Source organism: Gastrolobium bilobum, unplaced genomic scaffold (assembly GCF_033153095.1).
Source record: "Gastrolobium bilobum isolate Gb01-03AN ecotype WA unplaced genomic scaffold, APGP_CSIRO_Gbil_v1 utg2184, whole genome shotgun sequence".
In the NCBI taxonomy this organism is placed as follows: Eukaryota; Viridiplantae; Streptophyta; class Magnoliopsida; order Fabales; family Fabaceae; genus Gastrolobium; species Gastrolobium bilobum.
Genome location: NW_026899222.1, coordinates 221,814 through 238,091, shown reverse-complemented (window position 1 = coordinate 238,091; position 16,278 = coordinate 221,814). Strand labels below are relative to the sequence as shown.

The 16,278-nt window shown below is 32.6% G+C and overlaps 3 protein-coding genes across 5 annotated transcripts; 2 read left to right on the top strand and 1 right to left on the bottom strand.

Annotated features, from left to right (window-relative positions):
* The first annotated feature begins 1,980 nt into the window (after positions 1-1,980).
* Positions 1,981-5,126, top strand: LOC133288507 (aspartate carbamoyltransferase 1, chloroplastic-like). 2 transcript variants are annotated; one of them, XM_061486289.1, is made up of 6 exons: positions 1,981-2,087; positions 2,497-3,019; positions 3,117-3,256; positions 4,244-4,417; positions 4,512-4,748; positions 4,849-5,126. In XM_061486289.1, the coding sequence occupies exons 2-6, from the start codon at positions 2,503-2,505 to the stop codon at positions 4,954-4,956; spliced, it is 1,176 nt and encodes a 391-aa protein (XP_061342273.1). In that variant the 5' UTR covers positions 1,981-2,087; positions 2,497-2,502; the 3' UTR covers positions 4,957-5,126. The 2 variants fall into 2 exon arrangements, with proteins under 2 accessions (XP_061342273.1, XP_061342272.1); XM_061486288.1 differs by lacking the exon at positions 1,981-2,087 and adding an exon at positions 2,219-2,278.
* A 1,272-nt stretch (positions 5,127-6,398) lies between these two features.
* LOC133288490 (adenylyltransferase and sulfurtransferase MOCS3) lies at positions 6,399-12,361 on the bottom strand. Of its 2 annotated transcripts, none has more exons than XM_061486259.1 (11): positions 12,022-12,361; positions 11,603-11,695; positions 11,467-11,522; positions 11,187-11,251; positions 10,971-11,045; positions 10,755-10,833; positions 10,149-10,187; positions 9,913-10,021; positions 9,160-9,278; positions 8,027-8,143; positions 6,399-7,105 (listed from the first exon to the last, which is right to left on the bottom strand). In XM_061486259.1, the coding sequence occupies exons 1-11, from the start codon at positions 12,242-12,244 to the stop codon at positions 6,713-6,715; spliced, it is 1,368 nt and encodes a 455-aa protein (XP_061342243.1). In that variant the 5' UTR covers positions 12,245-12,361; the 3' UTR covers positions 6,399-6,712. The 2 variants fall into 2 exon arrangements, with proteins under 2 accessions (XP_061342243.1, XP_061342244.1); XM_061486260.1 differs by having other exon boundaries at positions 11,603-11,614.
* A 1,950-nt stretch (positions 12,362-14,311) lies between these two features.
* On the top strand, positions 14,312-15,342 carry LOC133288515 (uncharacterized). The gene is made up of 2 exons (XM_061486300.1): positions 14,312-14,471; positions 14,887-15,342. The coding sequence occupies exons 1-2, from the start codon at positions 14,379-14,381 to the stop codon at positions 15,091-15,093; spliced, it is 300 nt and encodes a 99-aa protein (XP_061342284.1). The 5' UTR covers positions 14,312-14,378; the 3' UTR covers positions 15,094-15,342.
* The last annotated feature ends 936 nt before the right edge of the window (positions 15,343-16,278 follow it).

Genomic DNA, 16,278 nt, shown 5'->3' with positions numbered 1-16,278 from the left:
AAACTACCAAAACTTATTCAAAAAAAATTATATGTTTATATATTAGAAAACATCAAACCTTAATTATTGATTCACTTACATATAACGATTTTCATAACTAATAAATTATAATGAATAATTATTTATCATAATTAGACTAATGTACAGTCAAAGATTAAAATTAAATAAAACACTTAAGGGATATATTGGATTAGGATTTTAAAAAATTATTTCGAAATAAAAAATCTTATAGATTTTAAAAGACTATCTGGAATTGTAGTGATTCTAAAGACTTTTTTTACAATCAAAATTTTGTAAGATTGGATTTTAAAGAATTTTAATAGAATTATAAGATTTGAAAGGACAATATGGATTTATAAGATTCTGAAAAATATATAAATTTTTAACAAACATTCAAAATTACAAAAGTCAATAAAAAATAACAAAGAAATGCTATAATATTAATAAAAAAAAAGTAAAACCTAATATAATCTTCTCAACCAGTAATTTGATATAACTTGATATCCTACTAGGCAGTAGCTCTCCACATATCCATACTAGCCCTCCATGCATTAGCATCTTCTCGTTCCTACTCTTGGGTTTGACCAATATGGATTAAAAATTACCTTCTTCATTTGGTATTAGAGTTATGCATATATAATTATTTAAGACCCACAATTCTTTTATTTATTAAAATAATTCAAAATTTGCATATAAAACCTAAAGTTCATGATAAAATTTCGTTTGAAATTTTTTGCTATTGATCTTGGAAACCTTGGAATTTTTGTTCTACGTGATGAGAGTTTTTTAACTATATATCATATGCATGTTTTCATTGAGTATTCTATGAAAATTTTGAATATGAAATTCTGGATTTTATTATATGAAAATTTAAAATATTTCTCAAATTATTTTCAATCGATGTATTGAAACCTTAAATTGCTTTGAGACTTTTGAAAAATAAGTTTTTAGTGATTTATTGACATAAAATTTGTTTGAAATCGTTTTCTATAGCGAAAGAATTCCGTTCATATATGTATTGTTATGAAAACATAGAGTTTATATTATGAAAGTTTCAATTTTTCTTTAAATTGATCTCGTTTGCATTGATGTAAAACAAAAATTGATTTGGGGTTTTTTGTTCCCCTGTTGTTTTCCTACTGTTTTATTTTGTTTTTAATACAAAAATCACATATTTTTGTGCCAAGAAAAATTACAACCCGTAGCTTGACAAATTATTTTTTAAACTTGAAAAAGCTCTCAAAAATTTGCTATTTGTGAGATGAATTAGATTAAAATCTTTTTGTATTGTTATTTCTGGGTGTTTTGTGATAAAAATTGCTCAAAAATCTGTTATTTTGATGTTTTGTGATAAAAATCTGTTATTTTTGGGTTGTTTTGAGGTTTGTGATAAAAATCTCCCATGACGAACCTGATTTTGAGCGAGTCGACCCGACAAAGGAAGAAGAAGCATTGCCGTAAAGAAACCTCAAGAAATCCTTGAGGAGATTAGGGTGAAGATTATGAGTGGCATCCTATTTATATCTTTTACTAAAAAAATTCACAAAATCCACACAATAGAAAATTCACTAAAATCATCAGATTTTTTAATGTCACAAGATTGTTTATTATTTGTTTAAGAATACCACCGAATTTAGACGGAGTCTAAAATAATATTTTAAAATCTTAATCTTTTTCAATTCTTTAAAATCCTAATTGAATACCAATGAATTTTTTTGTTCAAAAATAATCTGTTAAAAACTTAATCTAACACACCCTGGTTACATCAAATGGAAATTATTTATTTAATAAAAAAGAAAGAAAAAACAGCCGTAGAAAAGAAAAAGCAAGACTGGCCCAAAAAGAAAGAAAATGGAGAGATTGGGCTAAACAAATGGCCCCTATTTTTAAAATAAAGGTATACCTGAAACTGACCCGTCTTCCACAAATGGCTCTTTGAATATATATATATACACACGCACACATACAATACAACATGATACATGCGTATTTCCTTGCCGCAAAACGCAAAACGCAAAACGCTGTTTTGTAGCCGTTGACTGCCTTCAAATTACAAACTCCTCAAAACTGCACAAACAACCTTAGCGGTACTCTCTTTCATTCTCTCAACTTTTGATTCTTATTTCATCAATATCTATCTTCGTTTGATTCATCATACTTCCTCTGTTTCTTTCTTTTTTTGTCTTCTTCGTTTATGATCTTCAATAGTCTTTTGGGTCTGAATTCTGTTGTCGTCTCTTCTGAAGCGTAGTTTCTAAGCATATACCTTTATACATAGGTGATTCCTCTTGTCTCTTCCCTTTAGAAAAGAAAAGTGATTCCACTCAAAGCAGTTTTTGTTTATTCTTTTATCCTCTCTTTTTTTAAGTCATTACTTTCATGCCCTTTTGTGTGCTTCCTAGATAGAGAGTAGAAGGATTTTTAAAAAATTTAGTATTCAATTTTTTGGGTTTTTTGTGTGCTTCTATAACATATATTGGACTTTGCCTTGTATAGGGCACAATGACTGCTGCTTCGTTGTTATTCTCATGTTCAATGTCTATGGGAGTGTCTCATCCCAAGATGGCTGCAAAATCCTCTGCATGTTATTTATTCAATCAACCATGGAGTCATTTGAGGTTAACATCATCTGGGCATTACGGGGTTTTGGAAAAATCGAAACTTTCATGCAAAGGTGATGAGATTCTGTGCCGGGCAGGGGCTCTTCAAGTTGAAAATGTTGCACCCTCCTTCTCTGTTGGGCAAAAATTTCAACTTGATGATGTGATTGAAGCTCAGCAATTTGATAGGGATACTCTCAATGCCATATTTGATGTTGCTAGGAGTATGGAGAATATTGAAAGTAATTCACCTGGGAGCCAGATTCTAAAGGGCTACCTCATGGCTACCTTGTTCTATGAGCCCTCTACTAGAACTAGGCTTTCATTTGAATCTGCCATGAAAAGATTAGGTGGGGATGTTCTGACAACTGAAAATGCAAGGGAGTTTTCATCTGCTGCTAAAGGAGAGACGCTTGAAGGTGGGGTCCTTTAAATTTACAGTACAAAGATTATTTGTGGGTTGATTTCATTGTTCTATCCATAATTGTGTTTTCATGTGACTTTTACTTCTTGTAGATACTATAAGAACGGTTGAAGGTTACACTGATATAATTGTATTGCGGCACTTTGAAAGTGGTGCTGCCAGAAGAGCAGCAGCAACTGCTGGTATTCCTGTAATCAATGCAGGGGATGGTCCTGGACAGCATCCCACCCAGGTATGAGAGAATTTGTCATATTACAGTTTAGTGCTACATAATCAAATGTTTCACAAAGAACATCAATTTGATAATTGGATGATAATTTTTGCAACTAATCATGAGTCAATTACCCTTGCTATTATTCGGATAGAAAACTTTTAGACCGCAGAACTTGCACCATTTCATTTGTGGCTTTTGCTTTACAAGGTACCTTTTGTTAAAGCCATGAATCAGCAGTGTCCTGTGATGGATAACTTTTTTTTGGGGAGCGATTTCGTGAAAACATAACTATAAAATTCACTGAACAAGTTTGTTGCCAAGAGCCTAAGACTTGTCAAGGTTACAAAATTTTTGTAAAGTGTGTTACATTACCGCAGAAACTTTTAGACAAAACCCCTTAGTCTGTTGATGCAGTCACAGGGTATTTGAAACAGAGAAGTCTGCTAATAGTACAAATTTAGTTCATTTATGAGTCATAACTTTATGACTTCCATTCAGGAAATTGCACCTTTCTCTCGGTTGGGGAAAAGAACTCTGTTCTCAATAAACCATAAGGATGTACAAAACCAGAGATAGAAGCCAAATTCAATCAGAGTATAAAACTAAAATATGTGGTTCCATTTTTCTAGTGAAGGGCTTCATAACTTGGTATCAAGGATTGAGATGGTAACTTCCGGGGCATATCTTGAGCACATCCTATTTTCCTAGCCAATTATAACAACATATTATAGATTTTTCCACCTAAATGTGCCTTCAAGTATACTTTTTTTTGGTACATACTTTCATGAATACTTTATTTACACTTGACAAGATGATTCTATGGTGTTTTTTTTTTTTTTGTGTTTTTTTTTTCTTGTGGCGCAAAAAAGTACAGACAAAAGGGAATTTCTTTGTCATTTTTTATCTATTGCTTATGCATTCTGCTATATTATATAATGATTTGAATGGCAAATGGATGTTGCCATTTTTGTGTTCAAAAGACTCTTGCTTCTTCAAATTGCTCAGGCACTGTTAGATGTCTATACCATTGAAAGAGAGATCGGAAAACTGGATGGAATTAAAGTTGGGCTAGTGGGCGACCTTGCAAATGGGAGGACGGTTCGCTCGCTTGCATATTTGCTTGCCAAGTACCAGGATATGAAAATTTATTTTGTCTCTCCTGATGTGGTTAAAATGAAGGTAACTGTTGCAAATACTAGTTATGAATTCACGAATAGGATAAGATGTTAGGGAAGTTTCAGGACATGATGAGTTGTGGAATTTTCTTTTATAGGATGACATAAAAGACTATCTGACATCAAAGGGAGTGGAGTGGGAAGAAAGTGCTGATTTGATGGAAGTTGCTTCTAAGTGTGATGTGGTTTATCAAACTCGCATTCAGAAAGAAAGATTTGGAGAGAATATTAACCTTTATGAAGAGGCAAGAGGCAAGTATATTGTAAATCAAGATGTTCTAAAGGTGATGCAGAAACATGCTGTGGTTATGCACCCTCTTCCAAGACTTGACGAAGTAAGCACATATGGCCATATATCATGTGATATATTTATTCTGGTTATGAACATAAGTATTAAGATTAAATAAACTAAGTTTTCCCCTTAATTTCATGCAGATCAAAGTGGATGTTGATGGTGATCCAAGAGCTGCTTACTTTAGGCAAGCAAAGAATGGTTTATATATTCGGATGGCTCTGTTAAAGGTTTTGCTTATTGGTTGGTAAAGGGTACAATCACTTTCCAAGTGAGTGGGATGATATAATCTCAAATTATTTCAGTTGTTATTTTCCTTTCCATTCCTTGTTTTGTCTATTGAGCGTCACAGATAGTGACAGAGAAAAATAATTTATTTAAAATTATCGTAAAATTACCTTTGAAGTGCAAGCTTTTTTTTTTTTAGGTCGGTGCAAGGCAATAGTCACTTACTTAGAAAATAAACCAACCTAAATTATTATAACGTAGAAGTTGCTAAAACAGTGCATTCATAACCTTAGTAATTTGTTACCCTTAACAAGAAACTGGCCATGTTGCATGTGTCCACAGTTTAATATGGATATGACGAGATTTTGGCTTCAACTTTGCTGAAAGGAATCTACTTGCATTATAAAACGAGCAAATTGAAACTTTGAAATGCGATTTCACAATGCTTCCTGTGCATCAGGGATGATATCAAGGAATTAATCTTCGTCTGGAAGTGCCTCATATCTTTTCTTCTTCTTTGCATTTTATGACTATGACCAAACCCTGCATAGGTGTTTTTGCTTTACAGTGTTGAAACCATCCTGCTGCTCGTTCATAAGTTGCATCTTGACGTACCTTGTGCATATGTTCAAGTCAAAATATAGCCTTTTCATGATATGTGTTTATGGAGAGCATTTTCGGTACATGTACATCTGGTGTATCTACATCTTCTCTCTTTTATGTACACATATCACAGAAAATATCTCATTTCAATTGGTCCGTCGCATCGCGAGTCAGTGATACAATGGATGTACCTAAAATATTTTGCTGTTTGTGTCAAAACACTTCCCTTAAATGGTCATGATAGACTAGTCCAAAATGGTCAAAATATATAAACTGAATCAATAAAAATTTAAGTCCAAATTTTATTAACTTGATTTGACCCAACACAAAGTCAGTTCAGCTCACTGACCTGAAATATCATTTATTTTATTTTTTTATCTTTACCTTATATAATTTCTATCACCTAAGGATGTATTACTTCTTTTTATTTCACGAATTGAAACCCAATTGACAGATGAGCTAATTATCTAATTTATTTATCACTGACCCGAAACTATATTGTTCAAATTTCTCAACACTCGTTTATTTAAATTTTTGAAGAATAAATTTATTACATTTAAAAAAAAAATTAGGACTAATGATTGAACCAACCTTGCTAGCCCGCAGCCCATCGTGAATGATTTGAGCTAAATGGACCCGAAAGTAGCTTGACGAATTTTGACCCTTTTCACAAGTATTTTATTTTTTGGTACAATTTTGTTTTTGGTAAACTTTTGGTACAATTTTACACGTATTTTAGAAAGCAAATTTGATACATTCTTATAATATAATATGATGGTCTCACTCAGCAATCAGCATACATTATTTGAACACGGAAAGTAACTTATAGGAGCAAAATTGCACTAGTAAATAAATTACATGAAGCAACTCATTCCTGAAAGTGCAAGTTCTAGCTACATCGGGAATACATTTGAAATTTTAAACTGTAATCAATAAATCACTCCCCGTTAAACCCGACTAGCAAGTGTGAAGTAGAAAAAATCTTGTACGCAGCCTTACCCTTGCATAATTCAAGGCCCATAGTAACATCTATATAGTACAAGAATAAGAAACGAGAATAATATGAATGGCCATGGAAAAATGAAAGCAGCATCCCTGATAATATATAAAAAAGAAATCATTTCAAATCAGGAGTATAACTTGATGAAAATTTAACTAGAGAGCTAAACAGATCAGCTAATATGTAGGGAAGTTAGGATCCACATTGTGAGCCCAAGACTCTAAGCCCCCAACAATATCCTTGGCAGAAGTGAAACCAATTTTCTGAAGATTTTGAACAGCCCTTTGAGAATCATTTCCTCTTCTGCACACTACATATAATTGCGCACTTGATCCAGAAACAACACCTGTGTCCTCTTCCTCTTTCTTCAAAGCTGATGATATTTCAGGCAACCTAGCCTCTAAATTTGAGAGTGGAATGTTCAAAGACTTAGGGAGAGAGACAATCTTAAAATGGTGAGCTGGTCTAACGTCAACCAGCACATGTGGTTCCTTGTTATGAATTATTTCACTGTACTCATTGCTGCTGATTCTTGATTCAGTGGGAAGTAGATTTAACTTCAAAGGAGGCTGCATATGCATGAAATGCATTAATGACATTGAAAATAATATTAATCCTTTTCAAAATTAACTAGTTCTGGGATCAAGTACAGGGTTAGAATTCCATTAGTAATAATTAGATAATGCACTTTGGCAATACAAAACAAGTAAAACAACCAAAACAATATAGATATAGTATAGGAAGTAAAGCAGATCAACAAGTACAACTTCAGTTTTTACCAAGTTTAACTGGCACCCCCTGTTGTACGCTGGATATCAAAAGTACCTTGTAATATTTAGCATTAGTGATTTCACTTGGGTTAACCTAATGTCATCCCTAACATGAAGGTGAATGTGTTTGGGCTAACTAACAAAGTGCATAACTGCATATTGTCATAAGAAGCTCCAAACACGTTATAAGTTAGAACCAATCAGCAAGGACCTTGGGTAAGTCTGTTTAACCGACAGTTAGGAGTCAGTCACATAGGTAAACAGAAATAAAAGGAGGGGGAGTTGGTTAGGACAGTTGGGAATTGATTGAGAGAGAACTTAGAAGAGATCCAAAATCTCTAGAACAGCGGGAACAAGGGGTTTAGGGCATTTGCACTATCTTTGTATCTTCAATCTCTCAGAGATCTCTGATCTTGTATTCCATTGATACAGATCCAGAGATAGAGATTGTCTGTCAATAAACACTGATTTTTGTTTCTAAATTCTGATCCAGTTCTATCAACTGACTGGTATTTGATCACCACTTGAAAATGGTATACAGAAATAGAAACTCAAAATAATATACTGGAGACAATTTTGTATTCTTTTAATAAGAATTTTATCTTCAACAATCTCATCCAATACAAAGTGCAAGTGAAAATATGCACAATTAAATTTGATACCATCTCATCCAAATTCAAGGGAGGTGAAAGCTCAAGGCAAGAGTAAAAGAAACGATACCACACACAAGGGAGTCTGAGTGAACTTCTCGTAATCGAATTCTCGGAATTGCTGCTGGGTAAACGTTGCATTTTCTCCACAAGCTTCACATAGCATAGACCTTCCTCTAATTTTGACCTGTGCAATAAAAATATATAATCAGTAACTTATATTTAAGATCTTGCTAGAGTATCATGGTTTTGACTTTGCTATTTCAAACTGTAGCCTTGTGGGGGAAAACATTCCAACAAAAAATGAGCTTTCATCCATTATATTTTTCCATTGAGACAACGTAGTTACAATTGATTATGATTAGGAACTGTAAATATCAATAGATTGCCACAGGAGAGTTTCAATGGTTAGTTAGAGCAATTACTTAGTTAGAGAGGTTGGAAGGACATTAAATAGGGGGAAGGGTAGATGGAGAGCAGAGAGTTGCTAGGATTGAGAAAACAGAGAGCAGTGGCTCAGTTGTAAGGGGAAACCCTTTGAGGAGATTTCTCTCATTTTTTTATTAATATTCCATCATCACTAAGATTCATTCGTTTTCTTTCCATCTTCTGTTCGATTGAAATGAACTAACTAATTGTTCTAACTCTTGATATTCTACTGTAACTAATTGTTGATATTTCAGAATCTCTAACAATCTCAATTTGATTTAGGACGGATACACTTTTATAAGCAATTTTTACTAGAATTTATAAAGAAACAGATCGGTCTGCATGACAGTTATAATAGTTTACAGAAAAATTAGTGTGAATTAAGAGAATAATCACTCAATAATAATATCAATTAATTCATCAGAAGAGAATTTAAGGCACATATCCTTAAGTAGGAAAACATTTACCCTAATAGTCCTAATACCACAAGGATACAAAACCCTAACTACACACCCAAGTGATTTATTGAAATTAAAATCCAAATTGATAAGAAAATCCTAAATAATAAAACAACTAATAGATGCCCCACTTATAAAATCCTAATGATCTTGGATATTAATCCATAATCTTAATATTCCTTCCCCATGCAGGATTACTTATAAATAAGCATCCCCTACCATCATTTCAATTCTATCTTAATTCCATCTTGCTGAGCAACACATAAAAAATAATGATATACATATAATAAGCAAGGCTGTGGATTTCTTAACATACAATACGAATCCGTCCAGACAACGCATCAAAGAGAAGCATCCTTCCTGAGAGTGGTTCACCAACAGAAGCTGCAATCTTAATAGCCTCGAGAGCTTGGAGACAGCCAATTATACCAGGAACTGAAAATGAACACACCAAATGTCAGATCCCCAGAGCATAACGTAATATCAGGAAAATAAAAATAAAAAGCTCCAAATGAGAAGCAATCCAAGTTGAATGATAAATAGTCAGGATCACTGACATGGATGGTAAAAAGCCCTGCATCCAATAATCAGAGTTCGGCTAAAAGAATCATAAATGAAACAACTTAAATATTCCACACCAATTGTCTTTTTTGCTATTCAGTCCTACTAAAGAGTACACTCTATGTTGATCAATTTGAAACTGCAATATGCCCTATGTCCTAATTGCTTGTAGCTCTTACTCAAACTCTTGCCCCTTTGAGATTAGGCAAACTTTTAAGCTCACTGTGAACCTACCAAAACCTTTTTTGGCTAGACTTTATGGCTCTAGACATAATGAGACTTCCATGTTTATAGAGACATTTTCAGCAAAGAAATTGAACAATCAGACTCATTTTTTTGTTATTACCAACGAAAAAAGTATATACTACTATGACTCAGCTTTGCAAAGAACACAGCAGAGCATAAGAATAAGTATTCAGGTTGACATTGTTCATGCTTATATCAATGCCTCGCAGACTAGCAGTGAAAAGTAAAACTGATTCAGCTCATGAAAACGCTGGTGATTTACCTACTCCTAGAACTCCACCATCAGCACAGCTTTGGCATGCTGTTGCAGGTGGTGGAGTTGGAAAGAGGCATCGATAGCAAGGACCACCATTGTAATTGTAGACGGTGAGCTGCAGCATAAGTTTTCCATAATTAATCTCAAATTTGTGTTATAATCAAGCACCTAGAGTACTTCTTGCTTCATGAAACACTATTCAACTTAAATGCTAGAAAAAATATATATATTTAGACATATACCTGTCCTTCCAATCCCAGTGCAGCACCTGATACAAGAGGCTGCATGTGTACACATGAAAGCAATTAATATATAAAGTTGCAATAGAAGTTACTTAAATTTCCTATAAATCATATTATATACATATGCACAAAAAATAAGATAAATATATGAACCAAAAAAAGAAATGCTCAACTCAATGAGATATAATAAAGCCATATAATTGTAGCATTACAAATTTATAATGAATTCAAAAAATTAATGCCTAGTTGGAGCAATTGCATAAATATTTTAGGAGAAATAACTCATAGAACATACACTTTGAAAAAATTTGAAATTAATTTAGGGCATTTTACCCCACAATCCACAGCATACCCAACCCAGATCCGAAACCTAAATACTGTTCATGGAAATTACTTTTCTCATAATAAATGTGAAAGTTCTGATTTTGAAGTTTGAACACATAACTTACTTTTCTTCTGAATTGACGTAGGTATCACTCGCATTAACAAATCAAACACTAACAATTCTGACTTACAAAGCGCATTCATCTTAAAATAACAAAGGGAAAAGCCCTGTATAACATCAATTCAAACAATTTGTTCATACATCGAAACACTGAGATATACCTTTCCTAGTACCACACAGCAATCACTGATCATGTAACGGGTAGGAGCATTATCTGTTGCATCTACTATTATATCATATCTAACAAAATCACATGATTAAGGGGGGGAAATCAAATGGATTCAGTGGTAATATTCAAAGGGAAATGAAAGAGGTAAGCATGAAGAAAGACAGGCCTCAAGCAGAAAGAAAGATCAATCTTATTATAGAAAGGATACTTGCTGAGAATTTCCAAAGCATTGGAAGTCCGCAAAGCTTCTTCATGTTCCACAACTTGAATAGTGGAGTTTATCCTAATATTCAAAACAACTTAGTTCTAAGAACAGTGATACAATTATATCAAACATTTGAAATAAAAAAATTCAAATGGGGGTTTATTTCCATTCCCTCCATAAAAATTGATGTGATGAATTGTAGGACACAGAACAACATACGAGCGACAAGCAGCACCAGCAGATTTCACTTTCGGCTGACCAACATATGCTTCTGTATGGATAATCTGAAATCCAGCATGAATGAATCGAAGTTAGTAACGATACCAAAGTACAAAGAAATTCAGTAAATGAACACAAACACACAAAGCAAGATACATGTTAACAACTTGGCCTCGCAAAAGTGCAAACAACCAAGGCTGATGCCAGGCACAAACACATGAACAATATACAAGGTACATGTTGCACCTCCAATGCCAACATGTGGGACAAAAAACTGTACCTGCCTATGCATATTGCTCAGCTCAACCCGGTCATGATCAACAATACCCAAGCGGCCTGAGCAATATTTATAAAATGTAAGCTCCAAGAAGAGTATATAGATTAAGGCAACAATAATTTGAAGTATCACATTTTACCAACACCACAAGCTGCAAAGTATAACAAAGCAGGAGCACCCAATCCTCCAGCTCCCACAACTAAAATTGATGACTTCAACAGATTTGATTGCCCTGTACTCCATGGACAAAAAGAAGGTGGGAAAAAAAAGTAAGACAAAAAAGAAACATTTTTGCAGATTAGGGCTCTTTGTCTAACAATATGTGGAAAACAAAAAAACAGTGTAAGCTGATAAAGCAATTGATAGTTACCCAGAGATAATTATATTTTATAACTTTAACTAAACATATGCAATGAATATCATATTCATAACAATGATTAACAATATTCTTTCATTCTGAATTTAAATAAAACATGTTTTAATTGTAGATATGAGTCTTAATATGTTTTTAACATTTTAACAACATATATAAAAAAGAGGGGGTATTGGAAAGAAGACCTTGAACCCCAAATGAAGGGAGCACAAGGTGACGACTGTATCTGTGGATCATGTGAGGGGCCAATCCATTTGTGGGGTACGATGAAGAGCCATTGGTTGTTGCGGCGTCGTTTTGGAGATTGATATCCCTCAGTTGAGCTTCAAGCAGAGAGATTTTGTGGTCGATTTTGGTCTTGGCATCCTTCAAAGAGTCCAGTTCACGAAGAATCTCAGACGCCGACATTGAATGAGTGTAACAAACAAGTGTTGAGTTGAGTTCACCTTCAAAAACTAAGTGTTGAAGTTGGACTTGTTTTTTGTTTCTGGGCAAACGGCGAAGACCAAACAAAACCAGGGTTTTCTAATCAATATCAAATGTCTGCGCCTGCCACGTTAGTCATGTACTAATGATTTTGGCATCCTTAACCTGAGTTGAGAATTTTATGAACATATACTTTTTTTTTTTGGGGTGCATAATATCTCAGTGTGAAAAAACATATTTATTTAAAGAGTTTGGTTTTGATGCAGCTCATAAAAATTTATGGAGTTGTTTTTAGTTTGGTTTTTAATGGTGTGCCAATATTGTACCACTATATATTTTAGATTTTGTGTATCGAACAGCTTATTATAACTTATAAGGACGAACAGAATTAGAGTGTTACAGAATACTACGAATGTTTGATAAGATGTTATTATGTATTTGACGATGTGATATAAATATACACAAATATTATGTTTTTGAAGATATTATTTTTATTTATTTATATATTAATTTATATTTTAATCATTTAATTTAAAAGTTATAATTTTACATAAATTACATTAAAAATACATAATAACATGCAAATTATTTTAAATTAAAAAATTTATATCCTCATTAAATAAATTTTTAAAAATAAATTAATTATCAATATTTATATATGTAAAATGAACAACATTAACATAAAAATTATTTTATAATTTATTTCATTAATTTATGTAGTGAATAAATATAATTATTAACATGTAAAATATATTTACATAATATTTGGATAGAATTGGAGGTTTATTGTTAGGTGGAAATTAATGAATTTTTTTCCAAACACAGACGTTTATTGCTATTGAATTTAATGTCATCTGCTACTTCTTGTTGTTTTACGGATTAGTTGTCATATTACATTGAATAGGGTTAATTATTAATATCAATTTTTTGTATTAGGTACTATTGCATGACCGTGAAACATCTAATCTAAATAAAATAATAAAATTTAAAAATTATTGTCAATATCAAGTCATTGCCACAAACAATTAACTAGACAACAAAGTTATTAACATAAATAATTTTGAAGTAATTGCCGTAAATAAATTTCACCAAAACAAATAACGAATAGAATGAAGTCATATAATGTGATGTTGATCTCATTTAATGTGATAAATTATCGCTCAAATCATTGACGATAATTCTCTCCTCTCGTGAGCTTCGCCAATCACACCTTTGTTATTTGACTCAATTTGCTATGTCTCACTTTATTTTTATTTTTTATTTTTATTTTGTCTTGGGCTTTTAATTGTCAATTCTTATCTTTAATCAAAATACCAAATAAAAGCTCATACTGAAAAAAAAATATATATATACCAAATAAAAGCTTTATCCTCTCCATTAGACATTACCTATGACCTCTTTCTGTTGTTACTTTGTTGTATGTTTTTCTCAAATTTCATTCCTATTTTATTCCTAAATTATAAATCATAAATTTTTTACAGATATTTATTTGGTGAATTCAATAGAAAGTAATCAAAGAATAGAACATCTGTGCCTGCCAGTTATGACGTAATGTTTTTGGCATCCTTAACAAAATTGAGAATTTTAAAAAACAACAGGTTATATTTACAAACTTTTTTTGTTTACAAACTCTTACAAACTATACTATGTAGAACCAGTCCTACATTAATCACACAGTGTACGACCGATCCTACTACATTAGTGTAATTGCAAAAAATATTTGTAAACGGATCATGTCCCTTTTAAGAATATATTATTTTCATATGAGAAAATTTATTTAAAGAGTTTGGTTTTGATGTAGAGTATTAAATTTCTATAGTTGTTATCATATCATACTTAATATTGTGTAACAGTGCATAATTAAATTATATTTACATCTTTTAATTTTGTTGACAAATTTAATCAAGAAAAATGCTCCATTTTAAAGTAACGATACATTGGATTAGCATCTAGAAAGGCAACAAATAATACGTGGACATGTGGATTAAAGTAAGGTGAACTTGTCCTTTTGTTTTTGGGTTGCATGAAGTAGCTAGCCTCGCTCACATTACTATGTTTTTTACCAACTAGTCTCTCTCAAACAGACATTGCTTGCGAATAGTGGAAGGGAAGAACCATGGCTGGTGGTCACTTCCTCACTCTTCTCCATTCCACTTCACGATCTTCCTTGGTAAAGCCTATTAGGCCATTCTTCTACAACTCCACTAAGGTATCATCTTTATTTATTTATATTTTTATCTCTGGATGTTTTTTTATTGTGTTCCTTTTTAATTTGTGTACCAATAGTTCTATTTGGTTCTTTGTTGTTGAGTTACTAATTTATGTTAGCTTTTTTTTTCTTCTGTAAGAACGATCCCATTAGGATTTCAAAATTAGATAAAACAAAAGTGGAATTTTAATTGTTTTTAGTTTTAAGATTTCATGTATTTAATGGAAGGTTTTCTGCATAATCCAGTCCTTGAAAAGTGGAAATTAACTCTGCTAAACCCGTAAAGACTTGTTAAAACTTGAAAGCAAAATTATAGTTTTGTGTCTTCAATATATGAAATTGTTTACAGTGATCAGGAAGTAATGTAGGCTTTTTTGGTTATTTAATGAATGAGTGAATGAACCTTGCTTACCAGAATTATAGGGAGGCAAGCAATGGAAACCGTAGCAGTTTGATGGCAGAGAGAGCACCTTCCATAGCTGAAGAATTCCAGAGAGTTGCAGAGGAGAAAGCCAGGGAAGCCAAGAAAGATGGTACTATTGGTGACTCTAAGGTTGAATCAATCAAGAACAGGTTCAAACACCATGAACCCGAGGCTGATTATAACAGGAGGGGTGATTAGGAACCTACTTTATGAACTATGAAATATCTATCTGTATGTGCATCCAGAATAAGGTTGTCTTATTTTCCAATAGTTTCTATGTGAGTGTTTCTGCAGCAGAAGAAACCAAATAATTAAAAGCTTATTCAGTGTTTATTTGTAATATTAGGTCTGCTCATTGCACCTTAAAACTGTTATGAATTTCATTAGTCTTTTGAATAGACGTGTTGATAAATGGAGGATATTATTATTATCATTAATTTGGTGTATGTGAAATGTGTTATGTCATTCATGACGCATGAGTATATGTTGTATAATTGTGTTGCTGGTGGGCATAAATAAAACAACCAAACACATCATAGTAGAATCTGCAATTCTGTATTTAAAATGGTTTGCGTTTTCTTTGTGTCAAAAGAAGGAGAATATGTGGCCATTTTAAACACTTCTTTTCCTCTTACAGTGCTTTCGTAGGCGTAAGTTAGATATGTCTTTTTTGTGAAAGAAATGCCAGAGGGTCCCTCTTTTGCAGCTATGATCTTGTCCAATTCCTTTGTAGGTGGGAGGTATCAACCATTTGAAATTGATTGAAATGATGAGAGGCAACCAGCCCCACTGACATAGCCGGTAATTTTATGTATGTGGGACTTGAGGGGCTAAATACTAATTTTATCTATTTTAGGGGGCTAAAAATCATATTATATAAGAATTTCTCAAAATTGAAAAAATTTAATAAAATTTTCAAGCACTAGTGAAGAAATATCTTGAGCTTTGGCAACCTGGCCTCTGCCTATGGGTTAACTAACCCCTTATAAAAGGTAAGATAAAAGAGAGCACGAGGGAGTTAGGTGGGTGGAAATAGAATGAAATTAAAATAAACTAACTCCTTATCAAGACGGTAAGATATGAGACCATAAGAAACTTTGGTAGGTGGAAATAGAATGAAGAATTTTGTGTTGTAAATTAATTATCATACACAATAGTTTGTGGGGTGTGTGTGTTTTGACTAAGGATGAAGTAACTAACAAGAAGAAAGACTATCGAGTCAATTCTATATATATATATATATATATATATATATATATATATATAATACGATGGAACTCAGATGAAAATATAAAATAAAATAAAACCCAAACAATGGAATTAAGGGTGTGCATGACAACCTTCTCGGAATCAGTTATTTTCTAAATTTTGTTCCCAGGAACA